The following is a 20,169-nucleotide window of genomic DNA, read 5'->3' as shown; positions in this document are numbered from 1 at the left end:
CTGACGCCTTTCTTTGGTAGATATTTACCATTATTACCATGACATCATTTGCTTATAGCCGGGCATCAAGTTCAGTTTTAAATAGAAGGTAATTTTCCTAAATTCTTTGGATTCTGATTGGTTGTACAATCTTGAGGCTATAATATATCTATTTCTATCATAAAGAGCTATATATGTGATAGCTATATACTTTCAATATCGACTATCATCAATAGCCTTTTGATAAATATGTTAGTTATCTCTTATAAATAGGGCAAATTTGGATATATATAGGAGTCAACGTAAGCACAAACATTTGAAAAAAAATTGTTGGTATTTCGGGGCCCTCTCATAATGCACATGCACCGTCTGCCTTATGGTTAATATTTTAACTATTAAATATTTAGTAAGACGATATGATGTACCTGTAAGTATAAATAATAATAAAAAGTTTACTCAATAATAAAACAATTACAATTATTTTATCTCGCAAATAATTAAGTTTTCAACTTCATTGTTGAAACAGATAGCTCTCACGAGCAATCAGTATCAGTGTCTGTTTCTAGGCTATGCTTTTTTCTTTTATTAGTTCTTATTCAGTCCGTGTACATTTATTACAAAATATTACCTATTTAGAATTAGATGATAATAATTTTTAATTTTTTTTTTTTTAACATAGTATTTTGCAGCGATTCCGTAAGAGTCCGTGAGCACAATTTAGAGAAAAAAATATATTGATATCACTTTATACTATTAATAATTATTAAAAGTACATTATTGCAAAGTATTAGTACATGTGAGAGTGTTTTGAAGTGGGGTGGATGTGTAAGTATGTATTAATTAATTTGCAATTTTCTTTGTTGTGGAATAATCTATATAGATTACATAGAATAGAAATCATAAATTAAAAAAAAGTCGTAGCTCAATTGTTTCCAATGATTACTACAGTTACAAAGACAATATTAGTTTCTTTTATCCAAGAAATCGATTTATTATATATTACGTTTATTTTTTTTTCATCAAAAGCATTTAATTGTGTTTTAATCCGTCCTATACATTTAATAAAGAACTCGAAATGATATAAAAATTTGTAATATGAAAGTTAAACGCGATTCGTGAATGAAAGTTCAAAATAAAATTCATGTTTAATTAATAATTCCAACGTTATAAGCGACGAACGTTGCTCAAAGGCTCAGGTAATTTCCTGCTGATGAAAAAAAACTGAGATTTTCGGCCAGCAACGCTTAGGACTATATATCAACATTTCTGAAAAGACAAATTCCACTTCTCGAAGGTAGAGTACAGATTATACTGTTAATCTTTGCATTTTCGACATTCAAAATGTGTGAGGAATTTTTAATCGTGTCGTATTTTATATCACTATATACAACCTCTTTAACTAACGCAACCTATATTACATTAACAGCCAGGAAATTTCTCACTGCTGGGCTAAGGTCTTCTGTCCTGAGATTTTGGAACATATTCCAGCACGTTGTTACAATGCGGTGGAATACACACGTGGCAGAATTTTTTCCTTCATCGCCGAGCACAAAAAGCCAAACACAAATTGAGCACGTGAATATTCAGTGGTGTCTGCCTCGGTTTGAACCCGCAATCATCAGCTAAGATGCACGCGTTCTAATCACTGGGCCATTTCGGCTCGCAACCTATATACTTGTGGTTAAATGAGTAAAAGTCAATTCCAATGACACATAGCATGCGATTTTCTCTATTATATTATGCAGTTATTGATTAATATATATTTATTTATAATACGACACAATTCCACTTGATTACTTATACAAAGTTCATTTTACACGAGACATTTATAACGTTCATTTTATACGAATCAATAAACAATACCTCATATTATTTTAAATCTTGACCAATGACGTCACATTAATTCAAGGTCAAGTTTTTATTTTTTTGTTTACGGCATAGATGCTGATGCTAAGTTCCACTACCACCCATAGACAATGACGCTGTAAGAAATATTAACTATTACTTACATCGTCAATGCGCCACCAACCCTGGGAACTAAGATGCTATGTCCCTTGTGTCTGAAGTTACACTCGCTCACAACAATACTGCGACTGTTGTTTAGCGGTAGAATATCTGATGAGTGGGTGGTACCTACCCAGGCGGGCTCGCACAAAGCTCTACCACCAAGTATACTTCTCAATCACTATACTCAATACTAACTACTGGTATATGGTAGAATATACGATAAGTGGTTGGTATATATCTAGACGGGCTTGCACAAAACCCAAAAAAATAGTTTCAATATCTTACTCCCACCATTGCAAAATATTGTAACAGTCAGTTGTGGAATGTATTCATTTTTATCGTTCGCAATTTGAATTTGGATTTTTTTAAATTAAAAAAATATTGAATAGGCACTGGCCCTCAATTTTATAACATAATTTTTATATTAAATGAATAAATAATATGTGTAATCTTTGCATGTTTAATTTTTGCATATATAATTGATGAATAATTAAACAGGAAGGCAAGGCTTTAGAGGACTATAATCATAAAATATTGTACCGCCTCACCGCAATAAATACCTACTATTTTCGATTTGGAGGGTCTGTAAAACAGGAACGGTTTAACTAGCCTCGTAATATTATAAATACTAAAATATTTTAAAGACTGAGTTTCTTTTATAAAAATAATAAGCCTGTTTTGGGGAGGTTAGGTACATATTCCACCACGCTGCTCCAATGACGGTTAGTGGATTCACACGTGCCAGAATTTCGTTCGAAATTAGACGCATGCAGGTTTCCTCATGATGTTTTTCTTCACCGTTGAGCTCGAAATGAATTATAAACACATATTAAGTACGTGAAAATTCAGTGGTGCTTGTTGGATTTGAACCCGCAATCATCGGTTAAGATATACGCACTCTAACCACTGACCTATCTGGGCTCTTAAAACTCTTCGAACGTTAATGATTTAATTATTTTTAATTATAAGTGGTAACTGTACGAATTGTGAACGTAGGATGGGGGGCATGAGTGCTCGTAGCATCTCTCTATTGAATCGCAATTCTGAACCTCTGGGCACAAATGAACCAGCTCTCATATCTCATCTCACCAGTGGAGGCAATAAAAGGAAGATTAAGATAATTTACAGCCATTACACGACGACAGACCGTGAGCAAGATATTAGGTCAGCTTTAAGTAGGTTACACAAATTGGTAAGTACTTTTTTTGATATGGCAACATTTTTTTGTTTCTGTCAAATAAACAAGTGAATACTCATAATACGTTCGAAACATACTTTGTCTTCTCCATCGCACGTGACCACAAAAAAAAAAATACTTTATTGGTAAATGAAAAAGATTTTATGTATTGAAAAATTCAACCATTACGACGTTTAATACGTAAATGATGCATAATTATTGCGTGGTCTGTATTGCATGTTCTATTCCCATGTTTACGGGAAATTCAATGAAATGAAAACAGCGTCTATAAATAGTATCGATAGAATGATTATCTGTACTTTATCATCAGCGCTGATACATCACGGTTCAATAAAGTGGGATTTGCGTGGCAACGAAATTAATCATTATCGATGTTTTTAGCATAAGGTAAATTTCATTACCCTACTTAATATTTGTGACGTCATAATTGAGTGAATGAGAGAATGATAAATTGCTAACTCAAAAATATAATCCCCATAAAAATTTTATGTAATTTATTATTTTAAATAGAACTACTAGCCGTCCGTGGCTTTGCTCGCGTTTTAGGGTGTTAGTTGTCAAGTGTCAGGCAAAAAAGTAGGCTATGTCCTTTCTTTGAATTCAATTTTGCTTCATACCGAATTTCATCAAATTCGGTTTAGCAGTTTAGTCGTGAAAGAGCGGCACATTTATAATATTAACATTGATTAATATAGATTTTTATGTGAGTGATGAAAAATAAAACAGATTAAAAAACACATTTGTTGTCTGTACCCCAATCATACTAAAACATTTATAATTTTATAAAACAGAAAAACGTTATTGATATACCGAGTATATTTTTATAATTTGAAATTAATGGGTCCGCCTGTCTTATATAGGTTTCAATGTTTTTTTTTTTATATATTTCATTCATGCAAATATATATTTGTATTCCTCTCTCTTTCCTTCTCCAACTGAGGAAAGAGTAAAGATAAAAAAACTTAAAAATGCTATATTGCACTATTAGAAGCAGTACTTCTACTTCTAGTAATAGATAATATGATATATGCATAATAGTTCTTCGCTTATAAGAGAGCCTTATTTCACTCAAGTAATTGTATCTACTTTAATTTTACTTCTACTTATGCGATATTATCTATTTTTAATAAAGGAACTATTGAATAGGCACAGACCGATAGCGATTAGGACCAATTACGTTTCAGAAAGCAACCCCATTTCTATCAGAATCATGTAACGAATGTGAAACATATTTCGAACAACAGATCAAATCTCCTCGTTTACAGTTCATTTTGCTTCTCTTTTTGTTCTATCTCTTTCGTGCCACTCGGTTAATCCTATCACAAACGACAGACCCAAATAGTCACACAACTGGACTAAAACCTCTTTTATTTCTTTTGAGCTTATTCTTTCTCATTGCATAAATATTTTACAATTGAGCTGAAGAATTTCAAAGGTACATTACAAAGGACATGACAATTTGTATTGATTCGGTTTCAAAACAGTAATCATCGGGAAAATTTAAAATGTTACCACTACGCTTGTATCAGTGCTATAAAAGTTTTATTATATGAAATGAATTTTAATCAAGCAAGCTTCGCAATGAAGCGTTTATGAATCGTCGATAATTAAATCCTGCAATCGTTTCGGAAAGCAGCCAATCTCTATTGACATTATAAATGTGGAATTAGCTCTGTTCGTCGGTCTGTCTGTCACACTTTTACGACTGAACCGCTTAACCGAATTTGATGCGAAGCAAACTTGAACTCCAAGAACGGACACAGGCTACTCTTTTTGCCTAACACATGAAAACCAATACCCTAAAACGCGACTTAGCCGTGGGCGATAAATAGTATCTCTATATAAATAAAAGTGAAATACCGCGCACTGATTAATCATGAAATCTCAGAAACAATAACATCTATAAACTTGAAATTTGGCATACGTATCTACAGAAATTTTTAACTTTGCCGATTCGTAAATTCAAATCGTTTATAAAAAATACATTGGTAAAAAAGGCGTATTACTCGATACAAGATTTTGTAGATGATAAAAAAGCGTGGAATACCTGTTGACTTACTTCCACGCAGGATATATTAAATAAAATAATTGTATTAACTAACGTGACTTTGTAATTTTCAAATGTGGAAAAAGAGTAACTACTGAGTTTCTTGACGGTTCTTCTCGGTAGAATATACTTTCCGAATCGGTGGCTTCACTTAATTGTTAATTGTCGATTCAAAAGTGCTTGTAAAAGACCACTTGAATTAAGTTAATTTTGAATTTGGATTTTTTGATTTACACCCTATAAGGTCCCTTATATGTGGTAATAATGGATTTACTCAAAGGAAAGCAGCAAAGCCGCGGGCGACTACTAGTTAAATATATAAGTTTATATTTTCACCCTGTTTCCGATACATATTGCTCCAGACAAGGCCACCTCTTCCCACATTTGTACGATTCCGTCACTAATGCATCATGACGCACGAGTGACGTAGCGACGCGACGGAGCTCGTATTATTATCATTATGTTATGTCCTGCGAGCAATTAGGTTTACAATTTCGTTTCAATCCTTCAGCCAAATGTTTCGTGTAAAATAATGCTGAAGGGTTTTTGAGTTCTGATGAGTACCAAATATGTTTTCTTTACTCAATATTAAAAAAATCTACCGAAATATTATGCTGACGTCATTGTTTTAAGTTTTACTTGGTGGTACGCATTGTGTAAGCTTGGGTAGATACCAATGCAAAATATTTTTTTAGTTTTCCAATGTAAGAGGCACAAGGGAGGTTATATATTTTGTGGCATTGGTGATATGACATATGGTCACCGAGAAATGTGTCTACGAGATGTCATTTGGACCAAATTTTTAGTCCATCAGCTTATTTTAACAGTAAAACACAAAGGATGTTATATATTATACAGGTATCATTCATAAATACAAGCAGAAGTTTGTAAATATTCCACAATTGGGCTATAACCTATTTTTTTGATGAGATAATTTTTTGTTAATGCGACACGCTATCCCAATCAACAACAACAACAGCCTGTAAATTCCCACTGCTGGGCTAAAGGCCTCCTCTCCCTTTGAGGAGAAGGTTTGGAACGTATTCCACCACGCTGTTCAGATACACATGTGGCAGAATTTGTATGAAATTTGTCACATGCAGGTTTCCTCACGATGTTTTCCTTCACCGCTGAGCACGAGATGAATTATAAAGACAAATTAAGCACATGAATCAGCGGTGCTTGCCTGGGTTTGAACCCGCAATCATCGGTTAAAATACACGCGTTCTAACCACTGGGCCATCTCGACTTGGCCAATCAAGTTGGGTGGATTATAATTTGGCACAATTTTCTGACTCTTGCCATCTTCACGGCCGAATTCAAAATGAATAAACATAATTTATCTACTCGAAAACCCAGTGCTTGTTCCAGTTTCATCCCCTGATGATATCTTACGATAAGCACTTTTTTCTCACTAGTCAAAGACTCTTTAATATTATTAACTTTCACATAAAGATATGTGTCCGTTTATTTATGTGAAGTTGAATAATCTATGCTCTATCTATAATCTTTGTTCTATGCTCTTAAGTTATATGAAGGCAATATTGTGGATCTCGTCGAATTCGTGATTTAGAATTTCCTAAAAAAACAAATATTAGTAGCTGTTTGTTTATTTTATCATTAATCGATACGAAGATTTCTATGTTACATAATTTAATTCTTGTAGCTCATATTAATTCAAGAAAAGATAAAAATCTTCACTTTTTTATCTATTCTTGCGTTAATATCAGACAATCAAATTTTATATTTCGATGCTTATGACTAACACAATGAAATAGTGAAAACTTAACATGTTAAAGAAACTTCTAAAACAAGGATAGTTACGTCAATCATTCAATCAAAACTGACAGAAAGAAATGATATCATTTAATCATTTAATAGAATGGATTGAAGGGAAACAGCAGCTGATTTAATAACGTGATTAATGATAAAGGTAAGTGTATTAAGCCATAAACTAATGTTACAACGTCGAAAGCGAACATAATGGACTACTGTTCGTCTTCAATCGATGTTTAATTGTATTCTCTTTGATTGCATTATACACGCCTACGAATCCGTCATATTATCGTTCAAAGTAAAAGAAAAAAAAGTAACAGCCTGTACATTTCCCACTGCTGGGATAAGGTCTCTTCTTCCATCAAGGAGAAGATTTAGGACATGTTCCACTACGCTGTTTCAATGCGGGTTGGTGGAATGCACATGTGGCAGAATTTCGAATAAATTAGACATATGTAGGTTGTCTTAGGATGTTTTCCTTCACCGCCGAGCACGAGATGAATTATAAACACAAATTAAGCATATATATATAGCGGTGCTTGCCTGGATTTTAACCTGCAATCATCGGTTAAGATGCACGCGTTCTAACCATCATGGGCCATCTTGGCCATCTTATTATCGTTCCGTTGCTTCTAATAAGATGGTGATTTTTAATTTGTTACCCTTTTTTGTATTAGATTGTGATATTGATATATTTTCTACTGTCTACTTATCTATACATATAATAAAATTGGAGTGTCTGTTTGTAATATTAAAACTGTCCTTTTTTACTCAATGGATATGTATGCATACAGCAAAATAAAATTTTTTACAATTATTGTCGGTCTGTCTGTGTTTTGAATGGCTGGACCGATTTTGGCTTTCACTGGCAGATAACTGATATAATAAGGAGTAATAATAATATTTTTTTTTGTTAAATTCAAGCGCGTACAAGGTCGTGGGTTCAGCTAGTAATTGGATAAAAGAGTTCGAACGTTGGAAGTATTTTAAATGATAATTAACCATATCAAAGGTCATATTGTTAAAAGAATTTAAACATGAATATATTTTATCATTTATATCATGTACAAAAACACAATTGCCAAAGTATAACACTTCAAAGGTCAACAAGAAGCTTAATTCTTGACCGGTAATGCTCTGTACTAAGCTTATTTCCAAAGTTAAAACATGGGGCTCATTCACCCTCCATATTGGAAGACAGTAATTTGTATTATTATTAATGAGTGTGTTATATGGGTGGGCCTGTAATGAAGCTCTCCCAAAGATAAAATACCAAACTAGCTATCACACGCAGCTTCGCAGGCGTTTTTGGGGTTGTTCGTCTTGTATAAAAAAATCGCCTTTCTAAATCCCTAAATAAAGCTTAAAGTACTAAGAAGTATAATATATATATATAATAATCGAATCACAATGGTATTTCTTAATAGTTTATGATTTATTTAGATAGATTGTTAAATGGTAACAATTGAATAATATCAATAGAAAGTTTTGTCAATGATTGACTAACGTCAGAACAGGATCGTCAAAAGTGAATCGTCGAAGGGTGAATGCTCCCTCACAACAATCTAACAACTTTATACAGCTTGACGGGGAATCGTTGTTCGAATTGTAGATCAGAATAGTTTGAGAAGTCGAATGGAGAACAATTATGTACCCTTTCCCGAGATAATCGCGTTTCTTAAGTTGAGTCGTAATTACACAACCAAATATACATAGCTGTGTACAATGCCGGTTATTTAAAATATCTGGGAAGATTGGGTCAATTTACTGTATTCCTATTGAACGTTCGACCATTTTCCCTACACAGTATAAAACTAAGTCGTTTTCTCTGTCCCTATATCTCAATGTATGCTTAGATCTTTAAAACTACGCAACAGATTTTGATGCGGTTTTTTTGATAGGAAGGTTTTGCATATACATGGATAGTATAATAATGAATCACTGATGATTTTAGAAGTTTCTAATGTGATGTCGTATCGTATATAAATAAATTCTGTAATACATTTAGTATCAGCTTTGCACTCGAGCGAACCAGGGGTGCGTTGCTGGTTGTTTTTTAAAACTATTAACATTCAATTTAAGCATAAGCATACAAACGCTGCAATCGTATTTTCATGTAACACCTTGTCATATTCAACGTATCAGCCTCTACAATTTAGACACATCCGTTTCTGTTTGAACCTCTTTTGTTATTAGTTTTCAAAATAATAACAGCATATGACTGGTATACTGTTTATAATAATAACTTTGCAAATTGTTAGTAATTATTCTCAAAAAATGTCACCGTAAGTTATTCACCAGAAATCAATCTATACTAATATTATAATTGTGAAAGTAAGTCTGTATGTTTGTCTGTCGCTCTTTCACAACCAAACCGCTGATCCAAATTTGATGAAATTTGGTATGAAGCAAACTTTTTTTTTTTTAAATATGAGACAACATCTCATACATTACTCTGATCCCAATGTAAGTAGCTAAAGCACTTGTGTTATGGAAAATCAGAAGTGACGACGGTACCATAAACACCCAGACCCAAGACAACATAGAAAACTAATGATAATCTACATTGACTCGGCCGGGAATCGAACCCGGGTACTCGGAGTGGCATAACCATGGAAACCGGTGTACACACTACTCAACCACGGGGGTCATCAAAATTTGATGAAATTTGGTATGAAGCAAACTTGAACTCCAAGAAGGGACATACGCTACTTTTTTGCCTAATACATGACAACCAACTCCCTAAAACGTTAGAAGAAGCCGCGGGCGATTAATAGTTTGAATATGTTTTGGTAAAATTCAGAGCTAATGCCATTTCCACGTATAAAATTCTACGTCAACAAAATCTTAATGAAAGTATATAGCATTAATTATACTATTAAATCTTTGATGAAGGGTGCTACGTCTCACGGACGAATATAGAAATGAAACATATTTTGGTCCATGACCTTTACAAAATTTTTACCAAGGATAACAAAGTTTTTCGGAGAGCTTGATCAAAATCCTTAATAAGTAAGTTCTTTGTTTTGTTTCCACGATTAATTACAAAACAAAAAAATAACTGCCTCGTTTGTCAAATGGGTAGATTATAGTGCTGCAAATTCGGAAATCCTCACTGGTCCAGGAAAAGAAGCGATTGACTTTTTTTTGTCAACGATTTTCCGCAGTAGTCCGTAATTTGGCAGTATTTTATATTTGGGGAATCTCTTTGATTCTCGTGTCAGATATCTATCCCATTTTAAATATAGAGGGTTGATTGAGAGTGCACCTGATAGACTTGTGCTCTTCTGTGAAGAACTTTCAAAACGAAATTTGGCCAAGAAGGCAATATTTCATCCATTATACCATAATAACTAAAAACAAAAATTCAGCTCATGAATGAGTTAACAAAGTGAGAATTGATTTTTTTTAGTTTTATTGTACTTATAATTAATTGCATGGTAAGGTTATATGTTGGTTCTATGTTATTTGGGTATATTTTTTCAAAAGTTGAAGAACCTATTACGAAGCACCATTTTCCCTTATTTAAATTGATTTGCATGAGAACTCAACGTTTATATTAGTAATGTTTAATAAGAATTAATAAATAAAAGATCAGGATAATATAATCTTTTTGATGTGTGATATGTTTTCTCTCGCTTTCGGAAAAGGTTCGAAAGTGTGCATGAAACAGGAATTCAGAGAAGGGTGCGTTATTCGATTGAATCAATGAACCCTTATTAAGAGTGTGATTTCAGATGTCATACATCATTTATGCGTCTAATGAAATCTAAATACTCTTTATTATACAGCAATAAATACATACGTAAGTCACATACAAAAGAAGTACACAAGAGGCGCCCTGATCGCTAAAATAGCGACGCCTTTAAGGCAACTTTAAGGTAGAAGAACAGAAATAAAAAACATAGCTCAATAATACTACTCAAAGTAAAAATCAAAATGAAAATATACTTTATTCGACTTCACCATTTGAATCGTCATTTAACAAAAATATTTAGTGAAGCTAACACCAACACCGGTTCGGAATGCAGATTGTTCCAGCAAGATTTTCAGTAGTTATTCATTTTCGACATTTAAAAATACAAAGTTATGCCAGTACATAAGTAGATAAATAAATCCTGCATGAATGTCAAAAACTATAAGCTCACAGCTACGTGACATTACTACAGATTATAAATATTTTAAAAATAAACGTGTAAAGTAAAATAAAAATGGCAGAAGATATATTTGAAATATAAATATGCGTGTTTGGGATTAGCAGTCTATTTGATATTATAGTTACACCTGTCTCTGTATTGTTCGAAACAGGAAAGCAGAAATAGTTAGCCTGTACGTTAGGTCGTTTAATTAGTCGGTTTAAGTGGAATTGCATTGTCGGAAAACGTAAGCTAGTTGAATAGATCCCACTTACAGACGGTATCCTATGCTTAAACATGACGTCTGTTACTAAAAGGAGCTTAAGGTGAAGCTGAAGATTTCTAATTTAAATGTTGATTAATACTAAAACAAAGGTCTTTTTCAACTCTTATTACAATTGTTAAATATTAAAACCTAACAAACATCATCATGGGTATATGTTTTTGTTCCAGTGATTTGGGACGATCTCTTCACGTAGAAGATCAGTTATGGTCTTATTTTGAAGAGCTCCGTGGATGTGCAGAAAAGATGATTCATAATTGGACTTTAACTAAATTGTTACGATTTAGCGAAGAATTAATTTTAGAAACTGGAAAAATGTTACTGGGCAGTTAGAGCGGTGATATAGCGGAATGTAAAAAAAAGTAAAACGTACGAACAGATGTTGTCAGTTTACATTGAAAATTGAATCAAAACAGAATCTGTCACAGATTTGGAAATTTTGAAAAATCTTTTATTTGTTAAATGTTGATTGGACCAATTTGGGGGATAAATTGTTTTGAGAAATTACAGATTCGTCGTTCATCTCCCCTTTTTCGTGGAAGATATGTGACCTTATTTCTAAGAATCTATCCTTAACGACCAGCATTATTATACTCCCTTGGTTTTTTCTTCTTGCTCATATTTCACAAATTATTCCAATAATATGTTATAAAATATGTTGCTTTAACTTGTATTACTGGAATGAGCATATTTATGATACATACTATATACTATATATTATTTATTTTGAATCATAAATAATTAGAATAATACATAACATTCAGATTAATCAAATTAAAAATTAAACAATAGTAAATGAAATAAATTAAAATTGTAACTAACCTGAGACAGACTAACAGACTTTCTGCTGTCCGTTTTGCTGGGCTGTCTTGAAAAACTTGGAGGATGAATGCTAAGGGGCGAACCGGGTTCGGAGTCAGTTTTGCCTTCATTGCTGCTGGTTCCCGCTTCCTAGGAAACAAAGAATTTATATTAGCTTTGGTTGTTTATAATAAGAATCTAGTAGCTAGAACACGTGTATCTTAACTTACAGGATAAGATTAAAGCGCGGTCCCAAAGGCCGACACAAGGCATCTAAGCTCTGTAACTTGATGCTCAATTAGTATTTACAATTAATCCCGTACTCAGCTCTGAGTAAACTGGAAGAGTCGGAGATCTCTTCTTAATGTATATCTACCAATCTTGCGACGCTTCGGACCAGCAAGGGTTTTATGGATATGGTGGTAGGGCTTAGTGCAAGCCCGACTAGGTAGGTACCACCCACTCATCAGTAATTCTACCGCCAAACAAGAGTGCTCAGTATAATGTTGTGTTTCAGTTTGAAGGGTAAGTGAGCCAGTGTGACTACAGGTACAAGGGACATAACAACTTAGTTCCCAAGGTTGGTGGCGCATTGACGATGTAAGGATTAGTTAATATTTCTTACAGCTTCATTGTTTATGGGTGATAGTGACCACTTAACATCAGGTGGCTCATATGCTCGTCCGCCAAACTATACCATAAAAGAAAACTCAGCTGTGAGGAAACTGGAAGAGTCGGATATCTCTCCTTAATGTATATCTACCAATCCTGAGACGATTCGAACCAGCAGGGATTTTATGGATATGACATTTCGCATGTGGATATGTCATGTGAGTATGAATAATATTTTACCTGTTTCAGAAACGGTTATGGATACAAAATTATAACGAAATATTCGATTGTTTCAGATTAGTGAGATAACCTAAACGGGATTTTAATCATGCACTTTGGTATAAGTATTTTTAAATTTTCTCATTATGTATACAGCCTTTTTTTCTTTAATAATAAAGAACAATTAAATCCTTTATATTAATGTATATTATAGATACACAAATAGTCTCCCGCGTAGGATACGCTAGCGTTTTATAGTAAATTTTTAGAATAAGGGATCATAGTAGCTCCAATCTTTAATTTCAGTTTAATCGGTCAAAAATCTAAGAAGAAGAATCTTTAAACAAACTTTTACCCTCTATTTTATCCCCATAGGAGTGAAATTTATGAATATCCTTTCTTAGCGGATGATTACGTCATAACATCTAACTGCATGCCAAATTTTAGCCCAATCCGTCCAGTAGTTTATGCTGGACTTTGATAGAATTTCAGTCAGTCACCTTTGAGTTATGTTTATTTAAGATGAATATAGAAGTAAGTAAATTATTAATTTAAATGTAACGAAACGACTGAAGCCGAGGGCAAATACTATAGAATATAGAGAACGCAATAGTCTAATTTAGAGAAAAAATATAAACGTACTCAATTAAAAATGACTATCTGACGTAATATTTCATTAATCCTTTGGAATGTATGCTACACGTGTTTCCAAACTCCATTAAGCCATTATTGATTTTATCTAAAAATATTTCTACATGTATTTCGTCGAGATAGCGGCCGTTTTCAGGTTGAAACTAATGAAAATAGTTTGTAACTTTTACAAAAGGAACTGCATTGCAGTCTTGACATCGAGTAACGTTTTCAGGAATATCTTTCTCTATTTAGGGTTCCGTGATATGTGAATCATTTTTATTATTGTCATTTATTTTGTTAACGGATTCAAAATGAATAATAATCGTTTGAGTTATTTTCATAATTTTCGTGCTATGTGAACGGCATATCTTTTCAAACAAGAAGATAAATAAGAAAGAAATAAAAGCTTTGCAAGAAATAAATTAAAATAAAGTGTTGATCTTAAATTTCGAATAATATTGTAACGTATATTATGTATTGAACAAGTTTCAGAGATTTAATAAAAAAGCTTTGCAATAATAGACTTATATTGTAATGTAATTTGATTGTTATAAATCACATACACGTATATATTGTCTTAAAAATGTGTAATATTAGCATCTCTACGTCTGTTTTCAACCGACTTCAAAAAGGAGGAGGTTATCAATTCGTCTGGATTTTTTTTTTATGTTTGTTACCTCATAACTTTTACATCATTTTTACCTCATAGCTCCAAATATAACAATAACTATAACTACATTATATAATCGTAAATCGACTTTTAAGTAGTCTAATATTTTTCATTTCATTTTATCTAGGAGGACTCTCAAAAATATGTTAAATATGCAATTATTTTTATTACTTTTTAGTGCATTTTTATTTGTTTGAAAATAGTGTTTTGTTTGAAGTCGGTTTTTCTTTTTGTTAAAATTTTATTTATAAATCAAAAATTACTTAGTAACAAGTTTTGTAATACTAATTTCAAAAGAGGATTTATCATCATCATGTAACACTTTAAACGTAGCTATTCCGAATAAAACTAAATTGTAAAAATATGTGTTATACCGATATATGTATATCTTCTAAAGTGCTATTATATGCGAATAGCAGTACGTCAAGCGTTACGTTCAAAATTTTTATTTAAGTGACTGAGAAATTGCCGGAATTTATTGAATTTCGCACTCCACGAGCTTTCAAAGTGACGAGTTAACTGAATTATTATTAGTTTTTCCATACTTCCTGCAAAATGTTACCGGTCATATTTCATATTGGCTGGGGAGATACTTCTACTCAAATATTATACTGTCACTATTATATTGCTGTGGTACAGTTGGAAATGTGATGGACCCCATATTATTACAGGCATAAGGAACATAACATCTAAGTCCCCAGTTTATGTACGGCTTATAATGCTTTTTCATACTAGCATTAGTTCCTCGACTTTATTTATATAAGAAATGCACTTGATAACCACTTCCACGGCTAACACTGACGCGCTTTAGGTAGGGAGCTACTTTACTTGGTGGTAGGGCATTGTGCAAGTCTGGGTAGGTACCACCAACTCATCAGATATTCTACCGCCAAACAATAGTACTTGGTATTGTTGTGTTCCGGTTTGAAAGGTGAGCGAGCCAGTGTAACTGGCTCGTGAATGGTCATGGTCTATGGACTGTGGTGACCACTTACTATCAGGTGGCCTTAATGCTCGTCCACCAATAAATAGCATTGAAAAAAGGGAGCAGCTGGATTTTTGAAGGTTACAAGGACAAGTCCGTTAGAAAGACTGACGGCAACAGCTATTCCCAGTTTTGTACACACATTGCCACACGATTATACATATGTATATTTAAGAACAAGCGCGGTGTATTTTTATGAAACATCTAGTAATCCGTATTCCCAAATACTTTTTTTTAATTCGTCTATTGCTAAGGAATTACTTAGCCTAAAGTTTGAAGTAGGAATCTCATTAGCCCAAAAGATCTGAATAAGAACTTACTAACTAACTTAAATCCTTATGATTTATATAAAGGCTTACATTGAAAATATTATCAATATTTTTATTTCATTAAAAATTTCCCCGACTTTAATGCTTTTCTCGAGCTATTAGTATAATAAGTCGGCTTTAAACTCGTTGGCTCAGATCGTCAGATTTTTTTTTTAAATGTATTTAGTATTCAGGGACTTTTTTCCACTATGTTTGATTACAATTATTCTTTAGGTTTTTATTGGAATAATAGTTAACTTAACGCTATATATGGTACATAAGTGGATTTGGTCAAGTTCTGATTTGATAATGAGATACAAAAAATCATCAATAGGTACTTTAATTTTCAAAAGCATCTGAATAAGATATGGATAGAAGCATAGCAAGGTTAATAATTTTTTGAAATAGCAAATAGTTTTATATAAAGTCAAAATCTTACACGGGATCCAAGGCGGAAATATTTTGAAGTATTTTTTTTATTATTATTTTATAATGAGTTATAACTAGTAATTCGGTAGTATATACTTTGACCCAAGCAATTATCCTTTCCCTAATTCATCTTTTTATGGGTTTGTTGAAGAAACTTCTTTAGAACGAAAGTTATTTTAAATCGATATCTATACGTATACTAAAATTTGAGTGCCTGTTTGTAATATTATAAGAAACGCTTTTTACTAAATGCCAAATATATATACCAAAATAAGATGTTTTAAAAATTTTTAACCGTCTGTCTAATCTCTGGAACGCATGTATTGACTTTGACGGTACTTTTACAGGCAGAAAGCTGATATAATAAAGAATAATATTAAAACGTGGACAAAGTTGCAGGTACAGCTATTAAACAATATAAAAAACTACACAACCTTGTCTATCACAATATCCTGTAGTTTCTGAAACGATGATCAAAGAGAAATTAATTGATTGGGCCTTAAGCTGGATGGTCGTTGGTCTGTGGGTTTCCGATGACGTCATAAGTGAAACAACGCTAAATCTGACGATGCTGAAAATTTAACGTGTCAATCTCCTTCGTATTTAAGTAAAATTGAATAATAGTAAATAGTAAATAAATATAGGACAACATCACATACATTACTCTGATCCCAATGTAAGTAAAGCACTTGGGTTATGAAAAAGAAGAAGTAGCGACGATACCACAAACACCTAAACCTAAGAACAATATGGAAAACTAATGAACTTTTTCTACATCGACTCGGCCAGGCATCGAACCAGGGACCTCGGAGTGGCGTACCCATGAAAACCAGTGTACGCACTACTCGGCTACGGAGGTCGTCAAAATTAACGGCAAATGCAAAACGAAGCTTCTTAATTTCCATAACAAGGTGTTTTACTAGGAACTGCCATCGTGTTTTTTGCGTTAGGTTAGGGGTAACGAAAAATATAATATTCGATTAGGTAAAATATCTATACAAATAAATAAAATCGGAGTGTCTGTTTGTAATATTAATATAACCGCTTTCTGCCACATGCATTTGTCTTTATATACGGTACACATACCAAAACACACATTTTTAGATTTTTTGTCTGTCTGTCTGTCTGTCTGTCTGTCTGTTTGTTCCGGGTAATCTCTGGAACGGTTGGGCCGATTTGAACAGGACTTTCATTGGCGGGTAGGTAATGTACTAAGGCGTAACTTAGGCTACTTTTTATACGCAAATAATATAAAGTTTTGGAAATATACACGCCTAACTTAAATTGAGCTCTTTCTAATATGGTTGTCGATATGAATTGGGGGTCAGCTTATACTGGTACTTGATCGGGTGTATGTTGCGTTGCGTTTTGCAAATTTCCCACGCCACGCGGACGTCGTCGTCTGTTTGTAATTTTTCTACTACGTGGACATGAATGTATGGTTGTCGATATGAATTGGGGGTCAGCTTATACTGCTACTTGATCGGGTGTATGTTGCGTTGCGTTTTGCAAATTTCCCACGCCACGAGGACGTCGTCGTCTGTTTGTAATTTTTCTACTACGTGGACATGAATGTATATACGGTACACATGCCAAAACGTATTTTCTTTGATTATCAAAACGTAGATAATATGGTTTTGTCCAATGTTCAATGAGTGATGTAGTTTACCATTTTGCAACTGGATGGCGTTAATAAAAAACTCTTAAAAGCTACAACTCGCTATCTAGATTTTATCCCATCTGGACTTAGTATCTTTTGTTTAATGTTCAAAAAGTGATATAGTTTACTATTTTATAACTAGAGTAATTTTTATAAATAGTAACCACCATGCCATTGAAGAAACAAAAGATCGGAACATATATGCGCAGCGTCATTCAAAAGAGCTACGGAAACAACACACCAACAAAAATTAAGAATTTCTACTTGGACAGTTGCCAAAACAGTTAGTCAACGTAATAATCAAGTTCCAGATCTTCGAACAAGCATCTTCATCAAGAGATACTGAAAAACCTGACGAGCGAGCCCAACGACTGAATGATCAAAGATTGAAATAGACTAAGTCAAGAACTAGAACAAATCTCAATAAATCCCGATGTGATCATTGGTTCAATGAATATAGTATGCCCATATTGTCACGCTATGATGTTTAAAATAAACTGCTGGTATGTGCTACTCCACTGGCAAAATATATTTACCACAACTGGTTGAACCACCAGAACCTCTTCTTATCTACGTTACGGGAACTACTGAGGAGTCTGAATATTTCCTTAAACATATTAGAAATTACAATTTTTGCTTTGAAATGACATCATTTGGAGCAACAAATATTGTACAATTCAATAATTCCGCGTCTACGTTTTAAGTTTATCATATGATTGGTTCACTTCTTCCAGTATCTAAATAAAATCCAGTTTCTGGACGTTTATTCCATTGACAAAGTAGAAAAAGATTGATCTTCGATGCATGTTCAGTACCACAACTAATCGAGAAATCATCGCTACTATTAATATTATGCTTTATGAAAATAAATGTTTAGTTGGAGATTTTAAAACTGCTCTAGAAGGTGAAACAACAAATGATTCAAAGTCATTATCAATGAAGATAGAACGCCATTGAATGCAGAGCATGAAAGGCGTTTGAATGCTGCCGTAGCTTCTGAAGTCACAGCTGTAGTTGTCGGTACAGAAATTACAAAACGAGGTATTGTTATCATTAAGCGACACAAAAACAAGAAAGGTGTCACTGAAACACACCAATCGTATGACAATTTTTACGATTATCCAATTATGTTTATGCTAGCAGAAGACGGATATAATCCTGGACTGTATCAAAATATTCTCACGACAGGCTCTGTGACATCGAAGAGTTAGTTGTATGGATTTTTTTGCGTATCGTGTAATGATGATGATAGATGATATAATGGTGAGAGATAATCAATCTAACCATATTCTGAAGTATCGTCAACTATTTTAACAATTCATTGTGGTATATTCATATATGTACGCTATAGTCGAGATCGAACGATTAAACTACATTCGATACAACCAATCAAAACTTTGAGCCAAAGAGTACATTTATTTACGAGATACAATATCGAATGATAAAGTAGCTGCTGATATTGGGCAAAGATCTTCGTACAGTGGAAGTCCAAGACATATGCACGAATATGCTCAGGATGCTTTGACTTACGTTCGCAAGTATTGACAAGGTTGCAGATGTAATAACATCGATATTCGATAGAACCGGATATAAGTGGACGTGTTGGTTTGATGCAAACTTTTACAGACTATAGAAATTTAATTAAAAACTTCATCATACCTACATAACATGGTATAAGTTTATGGGTATTATGACCAATCTGCAGCCTATCGAGAACATCATTGAAGAAGATGAAATAGATGACGAATATTCAATTTTTTTTTTTTCAAAATTTGATTAGATCTCGAATGTTCCTTTATTTGTTCCTTTATTATTTGTACATAGTTGATGATCAGTAATTAATTACAAAATGAAAAATTAAAAAAATATTTTTCTACGACTAATGCCCAGCGAAGCGGGCGGGTATAGCTAGTATATTGATATTATAAATGTGAAAGTAACTCTTTTTGTCTGTCTCTCTCGCGCTTTCACGAAGAAACCTCTGAACCGAATTTAATGAAATTTGGTATGAAGCAATCTTAAACTCCAAGAAAGGACATAGGCTACTTTTTTGCCTGACACATGACAACCAATACCCTAAAACGCCAGCGAGGCCGCGGGCGACTACATTTGAATTTGGAATTTTTAATCGTGTTCATTTAAAAATACAATTTTGATACTTAAATATTTTTAAATTACACACACGCACACACACACACACACACACACACACACACTCTATTCTAGTATACAGTAAGAAATAATTATTTATCATTTATTTTTATTTACATAGAACGATATGACACTACAATATGAGAGAGGACACTGATTTCTGTAATACAGGTCTTTGAGCTTAGCTCAGAAATCAGGGACTTTATTATTCTTTGTAACTTTTTATGTGAATAAAGATTATTTATTATTATTATTATTATTTAATTATAACATTT

The 20,169-nt window shown here is 33.1% G+C and overlaps 1 protein-coding gene across 2 annotated transcripts in view; it reads right to left on the bottom strand.

Moving 5' to 3' along the window:
* The window catches only part of LOC124532994 (rabphilin-3A), a 74,781-nt gene that overhangs the window by 15,096 nt on the left and 39,516 nt on the right, over positions 1-20,169 (bottom strand). For both annotated transcript variants that reach the window (XM_047108141.1, XM_047108140.1), the window contains exon 5: positions 12,249-12,377. In XM_047108141.1, coding sequence (XP_046964097.1) covers positions 12,249-12,377 — 129 coding nt within the window. The remainder of the gene's footprint in view (positions 1-12,248; positions 12,378-20,169) is intronic.

The sequence above is a fragment of the Vanessa cardui genome, chromosome 10, assembly GCF_905220365.1.
Source record: "Vanessa cardui chromosome 10, ilVanCard2.1, whole genome shotgun sequence".
In the NCBI taxonomy this organism is placed as follows: domain Eukaryota; kingdom Metazoa; phylum Arthropoda; class Insecta; order Lepidoptera; family Nymphalidae; genus Vanessa; species Vanessa cardui.
Note: the sequence above shows the minus strand (reverse complement) of the source record. Positions and strands in the feature narration are given on the sequence as shown.